At 52.1% G+C, this 20,150-nt stretch overlaps 1 protein-coding gene across 8 annotated transcripts in view; it reads right to left on the bottom strand.

The window, feature by feature from the left end:
* The window catches only part of PDE9A (phosphodiesterase 9A), an 89,552-nt gene that overhangs the window by 16,753 nt on the left and 52,649 nt on the right, over positions 1-20,150 (bottom strand). For 6 of the 8 annotated variants that reach the window (XM_070252500.1, XM_023630231.2, XM_023630230.2 and 3 more), the window contains 5 exons: positions 17,095-17,149; positions 15,894-15,964; positions 8,430-8,514; positions 2,075-2,156; positions 434-508 (listed from right to left, as the gene is read on the bottom strand). In XM_070252500.1, the coding sequence (XP_070108601.1) occupies positions 434-508; positions 2,075-2,156; positions 8,430-8,514; positions 15,894-15,964; positions 17,095-17,149 (368 nt within the window). Of the gene's footprint in view, positions 1-433; positions 509-2,074; positions 2,157-8,429; positions 8,515-9,114; positions 9,374-10,819; positions 15,685-15,893; positions 15,965-17,094; positions 17,150-20,150 lie in introns of those variants that run through there. The other 2 variants (XM_070252498.1, XM_070252501.1) reach the window with 2 other exon arrangements.

The following is a 20,150-nucleotide window of genomic DNA, read 5'->3' as shown; positions in this document are numbered from 1 at the left end:
TCCTCCGCTCTGACACCCCTTCCCGACTTCTGTCTTCAGGGCCTTCCTGAGCCTACCAAGGGTCAGTGTGAATTAAAACCTGGAGAATCAAGTTAAAAAAGAACAGAGAGGGTCCAGCCCCACGGCCGAGTGGGTAAGTTTGCACACTCTGCTTTGGCGGCCCAGGGTTTCGCCACTTGGGATCCTGGGCGCGGACATGGTACTGCTCATCAGGCCACGCTGAGGCAGCATCCCACACAGCACAGCTAGAAGGACCTACAACTAGAATATACAACTATGTACTAGGGGGTTTTGGGGGGAAAAAAAAGGACAGGGAAATCTCCCTCTTGAAATACAAAGAACAGAGAGGAGAAAGCCGAAGAGGAGGAGGCATGGGGGTACTCCAGGTCAGGTCCCCATGATGCTGGGGTCTGAGGGGAGGTCCCTCACTCACCTCATTGGGCTCCCAAAGCCAGACGTCAAAGGTGGGCTTCCGGAGCGCTTCTACCGTCTCTGGAGAGAGCAGGTACTGGAGAGGACAGGAGCTCAGTGTTAACCGGGGACCTGCGGCCTCTGTGCTGAGACAAAGGCTGGTGACCTCAGGGGGACGATGCAGGTTTTCTTTCCTTTCTCCTTGTTCCTCTTTCAAGGACACCTGTGGCCAGACTCAAAGGCCACATTCTACAGGAATTCTGGAAAGGGCAAAGCTATAGGGAGAGAAATCCCAACAGTGGTCGCCAGAGGTGGTGAGGTTGGCCACGGGCCAGGCATGGACCACACAGGGGCACGAGGGGACGTTTTGGGGCGATGGAAATGTTCTACGCCTTGATTGTGGTGGAGGTTACACAACCACATAAAATTCCCAGTACTCTGCACCTACGGCAGATGAACTTCGCTGCACGCAAATGACATCTCCATAATCCCGACTTAAAAAAATACGATAAAGTGAAGTCGAGGGAAAAAAAAATGGACTTGGCAGAGATTCAGATACTGGCTGAGAAGCTATTTTGAGTTTCCTTTTCTCTGGGAAACTGTCACTGGTTTAGCTGTGGGCTCAACCAGCACAGCCTGCAGAGAGGGGCTGGCTCCCCGGGAGACCAGTGCAGGTTAAACTGTCGTCGGAAGCAGAAGGCTGGCTTAGACACAGGACAGTCAGTGTTTCAGGATTAGAGACAGTCTTCTCGCAGGTCTTTCGTTTGTTTTTTTAAAAGGAACTGCTATGGAGGACTGACACCTTTCATTTCAGACCTAGGCTGGGCCTCGTGCCTCCCTGGAGCAGGAGGAGAGATCTGGGCCACAATTTCCTCGGGCAAAAGGCAGAGATAGTGTCCATCTGGAAACCTCGGATGACACTTAGCGTGTCGTTCGGAACCGAGGGAGGGAACCTCGACACGGTCCAGGAGGCTCCTCGCCACTTCGGGGACCGCGGGCAGAGGAGGACATCCCTGTGGATGGCCCGGGCCTCTGGTCTGCAGCACACGCGCATGAGCGAGTGGGAGCCCGAATCTTAGAGCAAAAATGTTTCAAACCGGCTGGGCCAGGATTTCACTCACTCCCCAGATGGGCGACCACCATTAAGATACCCTTCTTCTGTGGCTGTTTGAAGAACCTGCCTCAATTCCCAGAGCACTTCCACTTTAATGAGGGCCCGGGGGGGCTCTATGGAACGGAAAGATCTTTGTGACAAAAAGGCAAAACTTCTCATAATAACCACATATTGTTCAGGGACAGGAGATCCAACAAAATGGCTTTTAAATAATTTAGTTAAAAACGAAAGTTCTTTAAATAATGTTTGAGTATAAAAACCATTCACCCAAGCCAGCGATGGGGGCCGGGCACTCACCAGTGAGGAGCTCTTATCTCCTGGCACAGGGAGCTAGGGTCTGGGACCACTTTGCTAAACAAATGTCAAAGAGAAAAAATATTCTGCTTAAGAATAAGGTTCCCCAGCCCCGGACTGCGGTGGGAACTGCTTTGGCAAAGGTGCAGACAGCAGGGCCTGGCCAGGAGGCCAGGGTGGCTCAGGGTCGGGGGCCCGTGCCCTCGGGCTGTGGGCACAGGGCTACTGTTGCTCAGACGCAGCGTTCTATCTTACCTTGGGATAAGTGGGGACATCGCGTCGAGGTGTCAACTTCTTGCTGTTGTCCAAAAAGCTATACTTACAGGGACAGCTGGTCCTACAGAGAAATGGAAAAGATCAGCTCTGGCATTGCAGCTTCGGTCCTATGTCCCCCTGGGCAGCTGACTGTGCGGACCTCCACAGAGCAAAAACAAACAAAAAGACCTAAAACCAAACCAAACCCAACCGTACAACTCCCCTTTGATCTCATCTGTTACAGGAGAATAAGTCATAAAGCCTGTAACATCTCATTGTGAACCCCCAGGGACACGGCCTGGACCTCCCGAGATAATATTGGGCTCTTGGAAAACACGCCATCTTCATTTTAGACAAGCTTCTAAAAATCGTTTTTTAATAATGCAAGCAAAACACTTTTATTCTAAAAAATTTGAATAACATGAAAGTAGATAAAGTAAAAAAAAAATCTAAATCCCCAGTTCACCCACTTCTTTCTTTTAAATCCCACAGCATGGAAACACCCTCTGTTAACAATTTGGGGTATCTTTCTGAAATTTTCCTAGGTATAGACACACATGCACAGCCTCTTGTGCTTCTAAACAAAGACGGAATTGAACTAAACTTATTCTTTCATAAAGTTTTTTTTTCATTTAACCTATCACAAACTCATCGTGTGTCGCTTCAGAGCTCAACTTCATGAAAAAGCACATTGTCCTCTGGTCCTTCAGGTGTGGCTGCACCACAGGCTACCAATCCAGTCCCCAAGATGGACTTTCAGGATGTGTCCAATTTTCCCCATTACATATATGTTGAAGGACGAATTTGCAATCTGACTCTGTTTTTCTTCATTACTCCATATCAAGTTATCCCACATAAGAACAGAACAGAAGGAGCCAGGCGTGTTTTGGAGGGAAAGCCACCTGCTGATAGCAAGGGAGAGTGTGTTGGCCTTTGCGGCTGGACGTGGGGGCTTCCCCAGGAGATCTGGCTGTCCTTGGCCTCCTCCCCACCTGGGACCTTAACTTTCTTGGACGTGAACATGCTCTCCATCCTCCGACTGATCGGGGAGCAAGATGGGGGATCCACACCCCCTTGGTTGAGATTCCCAGGCTGGTGGGCAGGGGACCAGCACATCCAGGTGAACAGTGGAAGCTCCTGCGATTTGCAAATGATGTTCATCCTCTGGGAGAGCAAGTTAATACAGTATAGTAAGAGCCACCAAGAAATTCACATCCTTTAAGCCAGGAAGTCAACTCTGGGGAATTTATTTTAAGAAAAGAATTAGATGCAAGCAAACAGCTCCATGCACAAAGGTATTCATCGCAGTGTTATCTGTTGTTACAAAAACACAAAACCAAACCACATACCACCTTAATCTTTCCAAATGGGAAATAATGTAAACCATTACGGTACATCAACAAGATGGACCATTATGTGATCTTTAAGATAATTATGAGTTATTATGTGAAGTGAGGGAATTTTAGGTGAAAAGGGAAGAGAAATGTTGCATACAGTATGTACTGAAAGGAAACGCATTTTTTTCTATGAGGAAAAAAGACACATTTGGTGGGTGAAAAATGAGTGCTGGACTGTGGGTTTCTGAAAAAAAGTATGAGCTATTTATGTCGGCTAAAACTGACCTATTTATTGTTCTCGATGTTGTAAGTGAAAACAGATTACAACACAGTATTTCTTAGTTGTTTTTCAAAACAAGATATCTACGCGTACAAAAACATCTGGGAAGCTCGGCATCCAGCTTTCAACTGGGGACATTGTGGCTGCTGTCATCACTGGTGATTCACCCTCTCGTCAGTATGGTCTGGAGGTTTTACAAGAAGGCTATGCTACTTGCAAACTCAGAATAACAAATCTACGCCCTTTTTGAAAAAGGAGTCTTCAGTATTATTTTCTTTGCTTGCAAAAATCATCAGAGTTGCTTATGACAGCTTAATGTGCACAGGGGGATGTTAACACAGATTTAGCAGGAGGACAACAAAACGAACCAATGAGAGGGACCAACCAAATGATTTCCATGGGCCCCGTGTCAACGAGAAATCCCACTGACACACTTCTGAGCAGTGACACGCTTGGTCTGTGCACTTAAGGAAATAGATAGTATCATCATGATTTCTTTTCTGCTTTTAACCTCTTTTGTATAAACAGCTACACAGGTGCCACCCAGGTAAGTCCTGCTCATTTCCCAGGAGGGCTGTGGAAGCCTTCACCAAGCAAGATGAAATCTGTTAGAATCCAGCTGCTTCCTCGAAAATCCCAGCGTTGAGAGCGTCTGCTGGATGCCTGGTGACTCCTGCCGGGGCCTCCCCACCTTGCCAGGCGGCCTCTGCCTGCTCCCTCTGCGACCCGTTGCCACGGGAACCAGCATCCTCCAGTGGATAGAGCAGCTGGCTGGTGCCTTTTCTTTTCATTCTGTTTGGGGCTTATTTTTCCTTTCGTTTTCCGGGCTCCCAGCCTCCCCTCCCCTGGGGCTCAGTCAGCGGTCAAGGCCATTTGTTCCCGATGAAAGTGGACATTACAGACCCCCAGAGCCATCAGATGCTTCTGGATGCTCCTGCAGCCCTCCCCTGCTCTGGGGAAACCAGCAAGCTCCACTCTGTGCTGGCTCGGTGCTGGGGGCCCTCAGCGAGGCCTGGCCCCGCCCTAAGTGTGAGCAGGCAATTGGGCATCTTTCCTCTTGTGGGGGTGCAGCCTGATCTGGGGGTGTTTGTGAGCTTGCACACGCCCTGCCTGCCACCCGCTACTCCCCGAGAAGAAAGGGCAGTTCTGGTCCACGCAGACCCCTGGCTCCGAGGCCCTGCTGGGGTGCGCTGTGTGGGCGAAAGTGGGTCAGCACTTCAGGCTCATCAGCCATCTGTGTGGGTGCAGGGCTGGGCTCAACCCGGCCTGGTGCCTTTGTCTCTTCTGCTTTCCCAAACAGGCAAGATCTCCAACCGGCTGGGTTGATATAGCCAGAAAGAGCTGCTCTGTGGTGCAATTTCTCCCCGGCAGTCCCGGCGAAGTCCCATTTTAACAGGCCGGGTCTCGGGGACGCTAAATCGTCACATGGCACCCTCACATGATCAAAATGGAAGCTACCGTCAGCAGAGACAGAAGGGGTTGCCAAACGGCTCACAGTTCTCTATCGGAATTTGTTTCCCCATAAAGAAAAGCGAAGCACTGTTCGTGTGGGGCACAGAGGCTGCTGGGCTCCCGGACCAGGGTCCGAGGGGAGCTGTGCTGCTGTGGATCAGACCTGAGCCCAGTGCTGGGTTTCTCTTTTCCACCTGCGTCAGCAACGTTCGAGCTTTTTACCCCGTTCCATTTCTGATTGAAGAGTCCCCTTTACCCGTCTCTCACCTACGTGGGATGCTGTGAAAACCGTCTGCTGAGAATATCTCCTCTAGAGGCGGACAGGGCGCTGGGGCGTCTTCTCTAGATTACGGCGCTGTGAGCTCTAAAAATGGACTTCTTGGGGGAGTGATGAAGAGGCCTCATTCCTCGGGTGGGCCCAAGCGCCCACCAGGCCTCCGCTCAGCCCACCCTCCCTGGGGGCGGCTGCAGGTGACGCCTGGTCTCCTGGCTCGCAGTGGGTTTCCTCCCGCGGGCTCTGAAGTTGGGTGTATCTTCCCCACGTGGTGTGTCACGGGTTGCATTGTGCCCCCAAAGTCATACGTTGAATTCCTAACCCCCCACCCTCACCCCAGTACCTGTGAATGTGACCTAATTTGAAATAGGGTCATCGCAGACGTGACTAGTTAAGATGAGGTCAGATTGGAATAGAGTCGGCCCTAAATCCAACAATGACTGGGGTCCTTTTAAAACGGGGACATTTGGACAAAGAGACACCAGGAGAAGACCAAGGGAAGACAGAGGCAGGGATGGAGTGAGGCCTCTACAAGCCAAGGAATCTCAAGAATTGCTGGCCACCCCCAGAGGCTGGAGATAGACCCCCCTCAAGGCTCCGGGGCAGCTTGGCCCTCCTGGCACCCTGATCTTGGACTTCTGGCCTCGGGAACTGTGAGAGAGTAAATTAGTGTTGTTTGAAGCCCCTAGTCTGTGGGGCTTTGTCACAGCAGCCACAGGAAGCTACCACGGCGTGGATAAAATTGGTTTTTCCCTGCAACCTGAACCGCAGGGCCAGTGCATGCAAAGAGCACACCAGAAGCGGCACTCCCTCCCTGGGGCCCATGCTGCTTCCGCAGAAGGGGAGGAGGGTGGAGGAGCCGAGGGGGCTGGGAGCCGGCAGGCATAGGGCCAGTGAGGCCGGGGGCTCAGGACTCAGCCTGGCTGCTCCAGGCGGGGGGCAGGGTTTAGTCATTTGAGGAGGGATGAGAAGCTGCATTCTAAAAACGCCCCCCACAAGTGCTCTGTGGGTCCTGTGGATGAGCACAGGTGTGTGGGGGTGATGCCCACAGAGGTGGCACCAATCCAGCCCAAGACACACACCCTCTGGGTGGAGGGGTTCTCCAGCCCATTGCACAGACGGGGGACTGAAGCCAAGAAGGCTCGGGGAAACTTCAGTTTCAGGCTTTAATCCTCTTCTCCCAGTGCTGCCAGATGAGGCTGGTAATGCCGGCAGCGTTGGACCCACAGTCCCCTTCCGAGGCATCCTGCCCCAACCTGGCCCTGGGCAGAGGGCAGCTGCGCCAGGTGATTCCGGGAGCACATGGCCCTGATGGGCACCCTGTGGACACCTCCCTCTCAGCACAGCAGACGCGGCACTCAGCCACAGGCAGCCAGTGTGAGGCCGGTCGGAGAGGAGCCTGGCTAGTTGGCACTTCTCACTTGGGTGTTAGGACTGGCCACAGGATGGAGGTCCAGCGTGTGGCAGCTAGGGCACAGGGGGTGGCCAGTGGGCTGAGCTGAGCCACGCATGACCAGGGGCACTGTGAGTCTGAGCATCCTTCAGCCGCCGACCCAGTTCCCAGCTCCGGGGGCCCAGCTGCATGGCTGCCCCGTGCAACTCCAGGGCTCTTATGGATCACAGGGCGGACTCATGCCAAGTTGCCTAAAGAGCCTCCTCCATCCACTACGGGGATGGCAAAGATGAATTACTCGCTCAGTTTTCTGTGGTCACTAACTCCTTTGCCCCAACTTCCCCCAAATCAAATGAGATGAAACATCCCGACATCCTAATTAGCTGCCTAGTAAGTGTGACATCAATACAGCATGGTCTGCATAAGACACATGTTAACGTGACTCTGAGCCCGTCAGGCCACTCCCTGAGCCCGCTCTGAGGCCGGCCAGCCTCACTGGACTCGGATGGGACAGAGCTGTGAACATCAGCTTTCCCTCCGCCTCCTGGCCCCTGAAGACCCTTCCAGGAAGCCACACTCCCCAACTAAGAAGGCTGCCCTCAATTTTTTAAAATCAGGGAATGCTCTTCATTCTGGTAGGTGACTCTGCATAAAACGACATGCTGCATTTGCACAGGGCTGTCTCTAGGTTCATCAGTCCCCATAAAATACTGCTGAGGACAGCTGTGACCTCGGCAGTCTGCAGCGGTGTGCGCCCGCAGGGTTGGGGGATGGGCCACATTATAACCATGGGGTCTCCTGGATGGGTCCCAGGGGAGTGAAGAGAACCCAGGAGAGCAGACAGGAGTGAGCTGGTGCTTGTAAGCAGAGTGCTTGGCACAGCCCCGCATACAGTGAGCGCTCAATGCGTGTGCTATCCATCATCATCTTTGCTCTCATTGTGCATCTCTGCCCTCAACCTGAACATTTACTGTGACCACGGTTTTGGCAGAGGGTCCTGTTAACAAAGAAAACTGTTTTCAAGGAGATGTGATGAAGCCTGGGGCACCGTCTTCAAGAATTTTGGCACCCTGGGCCACCTCACGCTGGCTCCCCAGGGGCACATGCAGAGGGACCCTGGTTCCACAGGACAAGTGAGGTCTGTGTCCAGAACGGCTGGAGACCTCAGGGCATTGCTCCCCTGACCTGTGTCCTGTGCTGTGGGAACGTCCAATGGGAGTGGGGTCTCTGGGGCACGAGGACACTCGTCCCCTGCAAGCCAACCGCCTTTTTCTTTCTATTGTTCTCTTTCTTTAAAAATTGATGTCAACGTCTTTCACGCTGGGTAAGTTAATCCCACACTTTGATCTGCAGGAGAATCATCTGCCTTTTTCAAGAAGTCGTGCTCCCAGCCTCCATCCGCCATAAACCCTCTTTCATGACACGAAAGCTGTGTAATTCAAAAGCAAGTCCCCAGTGGAGCAGGGCTGCCTCCAGACCGCGCTCAGCCCGGCCAGCGCTGGATCAGACAGCTCCAGCCTCGCTTTAGGGAGGACAAAGCGCACGCCCCTGCCCCGGCTGTACACGTGGAGCTCTCCCCGAGCCCACCTGCCCTTGGGCTCCCCCAGCGCAGACCTTACCTGTTGCTTCTGGCTGCCAGCTCCTCCCTCATCTTTTTAATGTCACTCTTGCATTTCTCGATCTCCACCACTTTTAGTCCTTCCACTGGCAACACAGAGAAACAAAAGGGTTACCAGGGACACATGTGCAGGATCTTGCAAGGCTGGTAACGGGGGGCCAGCCCACAGCTCCCCGTGTCCCAAGGAGGCAAGCTGGCTCCGTGTGGTGGATCCCACTCCCGCCCAGGCTGCCGATAGTCAGGTCTCGCCTCTCACTCGGCTCAGCCACAGCGGACTCTAACATCACAGGCCTGTTCTACGGCATTTGTCCACGTGGTTTCTATAGGACGGACGCCCCTCCTGCCCCCCGCTCCCTGAACCTCGATTCTTCTTGCTTCCTTTCTCCATACCCCTCAGCACCAGCTGAGCACACGAGACAAAGAAGTCTTTTATCTCAAAAAGGAAAGAAAGGGGGAGATTTGTGGCCCCAGAGCGTTAAAATGCAATGAAGGGGCAGCGGGCAGCCTTCCTAGCAAGGAGGAAAGTTTCATGGAGATGAAAGCTTTTCGTTTCAAGGTCCTCGCTGGAGCCGTTAACAGGAGAAAGTGTTGACTTAGAACGGATGAGAACTAAACAGGCCGAGTTAAGGATGAGCAGAACCCAGGCTTGATCCCCTTCTGGGAGGCCATGCAGAGGTGTGCCTTACAAGTCAGGACACCAGCTTCCATCAAAGAATCATCTGGAGCTTCTGCCTCCAAGCGAGTGTTCACCTTCAGGACGCTCCCTCTGGCAGGCGGCACAGCCAGCCCGGAAACGCCGCCACGGGGCGAGCGGCTTCGGAAGGCTTTTAGCTGAGTGTCAGTTCACAAGACATAAGGAAGATTAGCTTCGTTACTTGGTGATCACACCCGGAATTTTAGGCAGAAAGATACCACCCACGGTGTCACTCTATTCCCCTTATCATCAAGCGTGGCTCTGCATATGCTAAAAATAAAACGCGGGTGACTTCTAAAACAGAAGCAAAGCAACTCCGCGTCTTTGCTGGTTCCAACACTTCCCCCACCCCTGCAGGAGCCACTGCAGCTCTGGAGCGTGTGCCGGGGACATAATGCGAGGGCAGTGCCCCAGCAGCCCGGCTGGAACCAGAACCTCCCTGGGCAGGTTTTCTAAACACTTCCGGGTCAGGGGCCAAGCAGGGGCAAGGTTACATGAAAACATTTCATCTTTCTGCCCAAAGTGATGGGAATCTGGAGAATCCGACATTCAGATCTGGTCCTGGTGACTTGCTTCTGTGCCAGGCACAGGTGGCTGTGCAGGAAGCTCAAAAGCCTTCTCTGCCCCTCCTCCACCACGACAAGGGGACCAAAGAGGGGGCCTGAAATGCAAGAGCTTGGAACCAGCGAGGTGGGGAAAGGCAGGGAGCTCGACCCTGGGCATGTCTCCAGGCACTGAGAGCCCACAGCCTCCCCTTGGAGTGGGCTGTTCTTAGTGCTTTCTTGCATCACGGACCCTGTCAGGAAGTAGATGAAAGCCATGGGTCTTCATCTGAGAAAAGGCACACAAGCACACCCCTTTTACAGTTTGTAGGAGGACCAGGAGCAGGCCTCGGCCTCCCAGGGCACCCCCAGGCCGTGGACCTCACTGCAGGATGCTCAGCCCATGGAGAAGGGAAGCCCAGGGGAGCTGCGTCTGTGGGTTTACCGCTAGGACACTGACGTCGGCAAATGGCAGGTTCAACAACAGCGGCAAGAAGGAGCCCAGGCTTGTTGACATGTGAGGGGCAGAAAATTCCAGAAAGTGAACAGAGCTGGAGAAGAGACCTGGCACAGACTTTGACCCAGAGAGTGAACAGACATGGGGAAGAGAGGGCGCAGGCAGTGCAGAGTGCAAACAGGGCAGCTGTGCCCTGCCACTCAAGGCCCATGGCTACATTCTTGATGCTTTAGACATCGTTTCTCTGAATACAGAATAACATGATCGTTGTAGACAACGGAGGAAATACAGAGCAGCTCCAAGAAGAAAATTTAAAAATTGACCTGTGATCCTATTGGTCCAGAAAACAGCTCATTTAATATTATATTATTTTGTTTAATATTTAATATTAATTTAATATTTTTATATTAAATATTATAATATTTAATACAATAACATTATTTACATAAAATATAATAGATAATATATTATAAAACAGACATAATATTATAATTTAATATTAATATTATATTTATATTTAATATAAGTTAACATTATATTGGTGTGTATCCTTCCAGGCATTTCTCTCCACCCCCCATGTATTCTAAATATCACCCCCCATGTATTCTAAATATCTATCTGTCTATTGTTAATTTTACAAAGACAAAATTGGGATCCTGCTATTTGTACTGTTTTCTCGTCTGCTTTTTCCCCCTTACCAGTAAGTCAAGGATGCTCCCCGTGTTAGCAGCTGCCTCCTGGCTCGTGGCTTTTGGAGGGGTGCATGTTTGACGATGTCGTTGTTGGAGCTGACATAGATCAGATTTCCTGGTCATTTCTTGGGATGATGTTCAAATTAAGCCTTTTGGGCAACACGCTACAATATCACTAATTTGAACCCCAGAGATTCAGAATTTACGGCAATTATGTTTATGAAGAGCCTGGTTGCCAAGGAAATTGATAGTGAGTAACAAGATGGCAGAAGTTGTGCATTAGTCAATGGAGGAGAAAACCAGCACGTCATGGGATTAAAGAGCCGGAACGCAGAGGGCGACGCCTGGAGCCAGTGAGAGAGCGCAGGGCAGATTCGGGCACCAGCAGACCTGGGCTCCTGCCTCCCAGTCCCTTCCCGACACCTGGCTGCCTTCTGGAAGATTCCACAGCTCCCCTCGCTGACCCACTCCAGCTCTGCTTTGCCCCATGCCAGGAGCAGGGGCCTCACCCCTCAGGTCTCCAGCACAGACCCTGGTGAGGTCTCCATAGTCGAGACTGGATGTCTCGAGGCCCCACTTGTCTGCCTTGAACTTTAGCATAGGTGGGCACAGACCAGACCCCAAACAGCAGCAGAGGCCCCCAGCCCCAGCCAGCACTGGCGGGTCCCTGTTTATTCCCCCGACCAGGCGCGGGCCCCCAGACGGGCTGACTCGCAGTGTTAGCACGGTCTGGAAACCTGGCTGTCCTCTCTCAGACTGTAGACGTGGTTTTGTGGGCTCCTTGCGAGTCACAGGCCACCCTGAAGGAGGACCATCAAGAGTGATTTTCCAAGAGGGATGTGGGCTTCAGCAGGGTCCCTGGCGGCAGGAGCAGAGCGGGTTGGGAGGTGGTTCTGCTCTCGCCTCTGCCGCCTGCTGGGCCCTCCTTCGCTTCAGAGCTGATGACAGTTGTTTAAAGACGCGTGTGAATAGAGGTGTTTCAATGCTTCCCCCAAGGACTTCGGGGAATGAATTTGCATAAAACATGTTCCCAAGTGACAAAGAGAAAACGAGCTTTGGTTCAGCGTGGAGTCCTGTGTTGTTTGCATGCCCCTGTGGCATTCAACATCGTCCCACGGGGCCAGCTCTTGCCGTGGCACAGGGACAAAGGCTGGACGGGAGCAGGGCTGTCCTGTGCCCGGCCGCAGGGTGCAGGCATAGCGGCCAGTGTCCAAAAAGCAAGGAAGGAAGGAAGTGAGGCTCCCTGCGGCATTTCATCTCCAACCAGGAAGGAGATGAGGCCTTGGGTGTCCTGAGTTTATGAAATCATCTCTAAGCTAAGGGAGACTCCGGACTCTTTGGAGGAGGCGAATATTTTATATAAAAAGGAAGAAAAGCTTTGAAAGCGAAGTAAGAGAAATGGAGAAATTTATATTTGAGTCAGAAGAATTCTATGTTTGAGAAGGTCAAAAAATAAGCAGGAAATTCCATTTAAAACAAGTCAAACCAATGTAATGTGGCTTAAAGATGACCAGTGCTAGCAGGATGCCTCCCTGAACTCAAGGAACAGAAAACGCTAATAACAGCTCCTATGTACCGATAGCACGTGTGCGTGCAAGCACAGTATATGTGCCCCTGTGTCTCTGCGTGTACATGTGTGTGCATGTGGGGGTGGATGTGTGTGAGTGCGTGTGCCTGTGTCTCTCTGTTTATGTGTGTGTGTGTGTGTGACAGATATCTGGGCCCAGGCCCAGTGGAGCAGCATGGCAATTGTGCTCCTGGCAGCCTTCCCTGTCCAACAGCCCAGGCCAGCTTGCTTTCTGGCAGCTGTGCCAGCTCAGGACTGACCATCCGAGTAGCTGGGATGACCAGTTCCCCAATGACCTGCGTGACAGGTCTGGCTGCTGGACCCCCTTTCCCCTTCCAGGTACCTGCCATGTCCCAGTGACTCACATCTTTGGGTTCAGGCATTGCTGTCTCTGGGCAGGCTCTCTGGAGCCCGTCCCCCCAGACTCAGCACAGGTGAGGCCCCCCAGCCCTTCGTGCTAAAGCAGAGGCTGTTGGACACTGGGAAGTGGTCAGCCAGGAGTACCAGCGGAGGATGCACCCAAAGACAGGTGGAGTTCAAGGAGGACATGAGCCCATCTGAACCATGGCCACCTCCTGGGCGTGTGGACCTACATGGCCATGTGCATGGGGAGAGGCGGGCATCCAGGAGGAGGTGAGGGTGCCAGGGGCTGACGTGGGGGAGAGGCACCAAAGTGGGGCTGTTGGGGGAACCCACCACCCACACTTCCCACTGACCACTGCCAAGCCACTGCTCCCTTAGTCTGAGCTCGTAGACAGTTCCCTCCTCTCTCCTGACTCCCTTGATCCCATTCCTGTGATGCCGAGGTCTGCAGTGCTGGAAATGAGCACAGCTAGTAGAAATGCCAGTAATTTCCATCTATGTCCCTGTCTGAGCTCAGTGGGTGAGGCCACCTTCCAGGCAGTCTATGCGCATTTGCATGATTTATATGATTTACACAAGAGCCCTATGGGAGATGCTTTCCCTCTGAGGATCGAGCCAGTTCTGGAGACTTCTGGGGCTAGGACAGACCAGGGAAGAAGGTCATACGGGCTGCGTCCTTTAGCGGTGCTCAACTCACATGCCACTTGAAGGCAAAATAAAAATTCTTCTCGGCCTGATGGTTGTCACCACGGCCAGATATTGGAAGCCACACAAATTGAGGTCAGCGCAGCCCTCTGTAGGTGTTTTGAAAATTCCTTAATGACCTCTTCAACTTGCCTGTTTGCACTTTATGGGAAGAGTAACGGCGGGCGCTGGAGCTGGCTTCTGTGTGGGGCGTGGGAGACAAGCCAAGCTGGGGAAGAAGCTGAAGGAGCTGGAGGAGATGGCGGAGAGGCAGGAGGCACCTGCTGCCCGGACGCATCTGCATGCCGGGCAGTGATGGCGCGACCTCTCGCCTCTGTAAATGTAGAGGGTGACCCGGCAGTGAACGGTGCTTGTGTTCTTTGGCTGAACCCCTTCCAGTGTCTGGAGAATTCCCTACTCTATGGGGCTTGGTGGGAAGCTGAGCTCGCCTCCTGCTGTGGAAGATGGAAATACTAAATGCTCACTAGAGTGGGCTGAAATGTGGCCCCCCAAAAGATACGCTCACATCCTGAGCCTCAGAACCCGTGAGTGGGCCCTTATTTAGAAAAACATCCTTGGTGGATATAATCAATTAAGGATCATGAGATGAGCTTGTCCTGGATTTAGAGTGAGCCCTAAATCCAAGGACAGATGTTCTCATAGGAGACAGGACACTTGAGACACAGTGGGGAGGCCGTGTGAAGGTGGAGGCAGCTTGGAGCGATGCGGCCACAGGCCAAGGGTGGCCGGCAGCCACTAGAAGCTAGAGGAGGCCTGGGACAGATGTTCCCCCAGAGGCTTCAGCGGGAACTGACCCTGCCGACACCTTGACCTCAGACTTCTGGCCTCCAGAACTGTGCGAGAACCCATTTCTGTAGTCTTAAGCACCCAGTGTCTGGTACTTGGTTATGAGAACCACAGGAAACTAACACACTCAATTCCTCTGGCCGCCCCCCAGCTAGGATGTGGGCATATGGTCCAGCTGTGTTCAGACCTCTGAATCTGCAGCCAGGACATGGAGAAGCAGCCTGGTGACTGCAGGCCCATGGGGATTGTGGGGGGCCTGAGCATAGAGTGTGGGGTGCCAGAGGAGGTACGTATGCCTGGGGCTCAGATACAACAGACCAGCATCCTCACGGTGTCAGCTCTGCGTAGGATTTGGGGCGCTGTTCCTGCTGTACAGCCACTGGGCCCTGTTCCTGAGCCCTCCTGCTGATCCAGGGAGCCACCAAAAGTCCTTTAGGAGAAACCCCTTTTCTGTTCAATGCAGCCACGGCCGGTGGCCACAGCCTGCTTCAGACCTGAGTTCTCAGGCCTCCTCGAGGGGCCCAGCCTCTTTAGCCAGGTGTGGAGGACGGTGACGCTGACAGCAGCCCAGCCAGGACCCCGGTGCTGGTCCCATCTGCTGTATGAGCAGCTCACTTCATCTTTGAGACTTCCTCATCATCAATCAGGAGAATAAAGCTGTTCTGAAGATCGAATGACCAAATGGATTTGAAAAATGTCAACGCACTTTGAAAAGGAAGACTATGTAAATCCTGTTTCAAGTTATTTAGGTGATCCATTTTGCAGGACCCTGAATTTTTTTCCCGAAAAATCCTGAGCAATTCCTGCACGATACGAACAGCGAGCTCCAGAGTGTCCTACACATACGAATCAATCAGAGAGTGTTTGGTGAGATCACAACCTCGATGCCCTCTTTTTGGGGTTTGTTTACTCATCCCCGAAGTTAATAAATACAGTGCCCGTGGATCGCTGACCTTGGACTCGACATTGACAAAGAGCCTCGCACGCTGTGAGTTGAATGCAGAACCATGAGGCATGTGGAATTCAAGATCGCTTCTTATCTTACGGATGGGGATGCTAGGGTGAATGGCTGGAGGCTGAGTTCCTCACAGCGTTTCAGCTGTTTGGCCATTGAATCAAGAGTCGAATGGACTCTTTTTCGCTTACCCAGTAGTTTCTCTGCTTTCCTGGCTGATGACTGGGAACCAAGAGGTGATGATTTAGTAGACAGTCCAAAACCATTGTGAAATCAGAGAGCGTGGGTCGGCGTGTCCCCATTTATGTAAAAAGAGACTCACACAAGGATATGCAACATAAGTTCCTCGCCCGAGAGGGCTAAGTCTGGGGGCCTTGGGTTCTCCTTCTGCACCTTCTGCACTGAAAGAATGCTCTCCTGTGTCCTGTGCCACCGAAACATGCAGCACGCCGCAAGTTACCGTGCACCAGTAACGTGTCACGCGTCACCAAGTTACTTTTAATGGAAATAAAGTGCTTAGATCAGTCACTGTTCCAGCCTTTGTTAAGATCAAAGGTAACTTTCAGGCATCTCACAAAGAAAAGACATTGCTACGTACCTTCAGCCTCCCCTCCCCTCCCTTCCCCACTCACCACTGGTTTAAGAGATTAATTTAACAAGAGGTGAAAAGACGGAGAGACAGAAAGAAAACCATCCCCACTCACATTCCACTCGTTTCTCCAGCACTGCCAAGTGATTCGCAACTTCGGCCTTCAGTTCGTTGATTTTAAAGGCTCTAGGAAAGAAAAAAAAAGACAAATTATAGCTGGTAAAATGCTCAAAGTGAAAGCGGGTTCAGCACACATCTGTGGAACCCCTGCCGTGGGCGAGGCCTCCAGGTGCGCCGGGGAGGGGCAGGCACAGAAATGCTAGGGGTGGTTTTCAGGAACTCACAGTGTGTGTGTGGGGGAGACACACCCTCAAATCATCTCGAGGGTGTACTGCCCAGGACAGAGCACGGGGCCTGCCCTGCTGCTGGGCATGTTTACTCCCACACACCTGGGCAGGGAGCGTGTGCTCTCCGGGAAGGACCCGGTGGCCTCTGTTCACAGCTGGGATGGCCCAGCCCCTGCCCACTGCCCGCTGGGCACAGAGCGCCTTCAGGGCGCCTGATGTATCCTCTCCAGGGTACAACCCATTTGGCTCAACAACTCTTGGGCTTCAAGACAGTACCACCCAGGGCTGGCCCCGTGGCCGAGTGGTTAAGTTCGCGCACTCTGCTGCAGGTGGCCCAGTGTTTCGTTGGTTCGAATCCTGAACACGGACATGGCACTGCTCATCAAACCACGCTGAGACAGCGTTCCACATGCCACAACTAGAAGGACCCACAATGAAGAATACACAACTATGTACTGGGGGGCTTTGGGGAGAAAAAGGAAAAAAATAAAATCTTAAAAAAAAAAAAAAGATAGTACCACCCACGTGCCCTTTCTCCGTCTTCATTATCCTGGGGCGGCGAGATGCCACGTGAAATAACACAATTGGGAGCATCGCCTTCAGAATGGGCAGGGTAACTCGGAATGAAAAGGAAGCCCCAAGCTACCCAGGATCTCCGTGAGAAAGCTTATTTGTAAAAATGGTGTCAATTTTTGTGGGTTGAACTCCGACTCCCGGAAGAACCCGCTGAGAAAATTCTCAGCAACATGAGCTCTGGTTCTAAAAGGACGCACTTGGTACATGGTCTTTGGTGCAAGGCGAGCGTTTCCTGGACCCCATCCAAGCTGGCTTAGTTACCGAAGTCAAACCCCGGGGAAGTGATGTCTCAGGGCCTGCCGGCTGAGACAGCCTCAGAGCCAGGGACCCACCACAGCCATGAAAAGAAAAGGTGCACATCTCTGGAGGTGGTATCTCTGGAAGATTCTGTACCTTGAGAACTGCTCTGCAACCTGGGTCAGCACGCTCTGGATTAATTCTTCTTTCTCTACAGACCAAAACAGAAAGACAGATGAGAAAAGGGAAAGCCTGGATCATCGTGGGCCTGAATCTGCACATCGTGGGCCCGTGGCGCCGATGCCGTGATGCTGGGTCACCTGGACAGAAGCTCCAGCCCGCAGTCAGCTCCCCAGGGCCTCTCCTGGGCCTGGACTTTTCCTGTCCACCCTCAAGTGCTCTTTCCCTCCTGGGTGGCACCAGGCCCACCAAACCCATCTCTCAATGGTCTCTCTACAGAGTGGCAGAGCTGTGGTCCTCCTGTGTCAACAGCAGCTCTGAAAAGCAGGCAGGACTGGGTCTCTAAGTACAGGAAGTTTTCACTTAGTGCCTGGACCATTTTGTGGGGGCAATTACCGGGACACAGAGAGGTCAAGGCATACTTCAAGTGCAAAACAGAGTGTTCTCATGGCGGGTCCACAGAGAGGAAGCGGGCAGGGTGAGCTGGTTTGTCCCTTCGCTGCTTGGCACGTAAAAGCAGCTGGGAGGCCGGTGTCACGAGGTTCAGGTCCCGGGCTGAATAGAACCTGCCTGGTTTCCTGTTTCCTGACCGGCCCAGTGCCGAATACCTCGCTGGAAGGTGGAGGTGCTCCCAGCACTGTTCTTTCCAGAATTCTACACTCCCAGGAAGGGAGTGACCTCTCCTTGGCTCCAGGTGGCCATAAGCTCACGCCCTAAAATGCAGAGAACCTGCACAAGGCTTACTTCTGACTGTATGTCATCGTCCATGCTGGCTCCACGCCCAACCCTGAACTACAACCAAAATAAATCAAAAACCAACCAACCAAACAAAAACATCTCAATAGGCCAATTCAGCAATGAGGCTGAAATCTAAAAATATTCACATGCTCTGACCTAGTGTCTCCATTTCTAGGAAATAATCATGTCTGTATACAAGAGATGTCCATCGCAGTGTTATTTAACATAGTAAAACTGTGACAGCCTCTACACCCATCAAATGGACAGCGAATAAAGGATGGTATATCTGCTGTGTGGAAACACAGCCTGCTATTGGAAATAACATCTCGGGAAATGTTCACATCTATTGTTAAAGTAAAAAAAAAATGGACTGAGGGGCCGGCCCTGTGGCCGAGTGGTTAAGTTTGTACGCTCCACTTCAGCGGCCCAGAGTTTCGCTGGTTCGGATCCTGGGCACGAACATGGCACCGCTCATCAGGCCACAATGAGGTGGTGTCCCACATGCCACAACTAGAAGGACCCACAACTAAAATATACAACTACATACTGGGGGGGTTTGGGGAGAAAAAGCAAAAAAAAAAAAAAAAAAAGACTAAAAAAGGAATATAATGTGATCCTGTTTTTGAAAATACTGGGAGGATACACTCTAAAATAATAATAGTAGTTATTCTTCGGTTGTAAGATTATATATCAACTTTTTTCTTATTTTTACTTCTGTGTATCTATTTCTAGTGAATATATGTTAATTTCATTAAAAATATCTTAAAAATGAATCAATCTAAATCTACTCTCCTCCCTGCTCAGTCCGAGGGGCGGATGTTCATTTCTGACCCGTGTAACAGCTACACCTCAGCCCAAGTGTCTCCCACGCCAGCATAGCCGTTGTTCTCAGAAAGGGCACAGGAGCAAAGCTGAGCTCCCAGTGAGAACAGCCTCAGGGTCCGTTGCTCAGGTCCCATGTTCATACTGATGCCGCCTGTGTAACTGAGCACCGTAGCTCCCCGGGCCGCCTCTTGGACCATGCACGACCTGTATTCTTTTGCAAGGGAAAGGAGCGAAAGTGCCTGTGTGCACGAAGGCCAGCCACACCCACACATTCACACTCAGAGCTCCGATCAGGAAGGGAGTGCCGCACCCCCCCCCCCCCCCCCACCCCCCTGGCCCAGGCTCACTGCAATTCCTGCCGCGGCCACTGCTTCCTCCCAGTGGATTTCCCTCCCAGATCTCAAAAATGAACAGTGACTTAATGTGTGTACACTACCCAGGACAGGGCCCGGCCGGTGGCGTGCACTGCCTGTGTTGGCTACTGTTGTTGTTACATTACTAAGGGTCACCACCAGCCACAGGTTCTCTCTGACACCTTCTTGCTTTCAGTGCCTTCCCCAGTGAACTACTAGCCCCTGGAGTGACGGGCTGAGCTCTGGGGGGACCACTTCCAGGCTGAGAAGTGGCAGCATCCTGCCTGCAACATCCCGAATGTACCCTTCACTCCCTCAGTGCCCCCGGAACCTCACAGAGCCCTAAACCCCTGGATGTGGGGGCAACAAGCAGTTTTCAAGCAAACCGTAGTCATTCCCAAGCTTCTTGGTAAACCCACCCCTATCAGAAAAATCTGATAATATGTAGGAAACCCACCTCTTTCTCCTAAATGCTGCATGGCATATATTGAACTTAACCAATTAAAGCATGTTCATGTAATTTTGCTTTAAGAATTTCTTAATAGCTTTAAGGATAACCAGCAACAGCCAGGGACACTGGCAATTCACAGTGGGCTGAGACCAGGTCTCTGGGGTCCCTCTGGACCTCAAAGATTTTGGAAAACGGGGAGAGTGGAAATGAGGCTCTGAGAGAATGGGAAATCAGTATGAACTACTGCCGATCCATATGGGTGGGAGGAGGGGAGTGCCGGCCGATATGCACAGGCAGCTCACATTCTCTCCAGAGAAAACGCCGTTCCACGAGACAGCTGCCATATTATCTACGAGTGCTCCTGAATCTAGGGCACGGTAGTGGATTTCAAGGGTGCTGCTCCAAGCTCACTGTGATGTACTCCTAGGCACCAACGACTTCAATAAAGGCAAAAGATCCGGCCACCCAAACGATCGGTCATAACGACAGGCTGCAGAGGCTCGTCACCAGCCTTTTCAAAGTCTGGGCTGCTTTTCACCTGCTTACACCTGGACTGGCCTAAGTCAGATCGTCTGGGGTGTCTGTCCGGCTGTCCTCTCAGGGACAGGCACTGACGAGTAAAAGTCTCTCACGTAGTAGAGTTTAGTTCCAGGGCGATCTCAGAG

Source organism: Equus caballus, chromosome 26 (genome assembly GCF_041296265.1).
Source record: "Equus caballus isolate H_3958 breed thoroughbred chromosome 26, TB-T2T, whole genome shotgun sequence".
Classification (NCBI taxonomy): domain Eukaryota; kingdom Metazoa; phylum Chordata; class Mammalia; order Perissodactyla; family Equidae; genus Equus; species Equus caballus.
The sequence above is the reverse complement of the archived record's forward strand: the minus strand, read 5'-3'. Positions and strand labels throughout refer to the sequence as shown.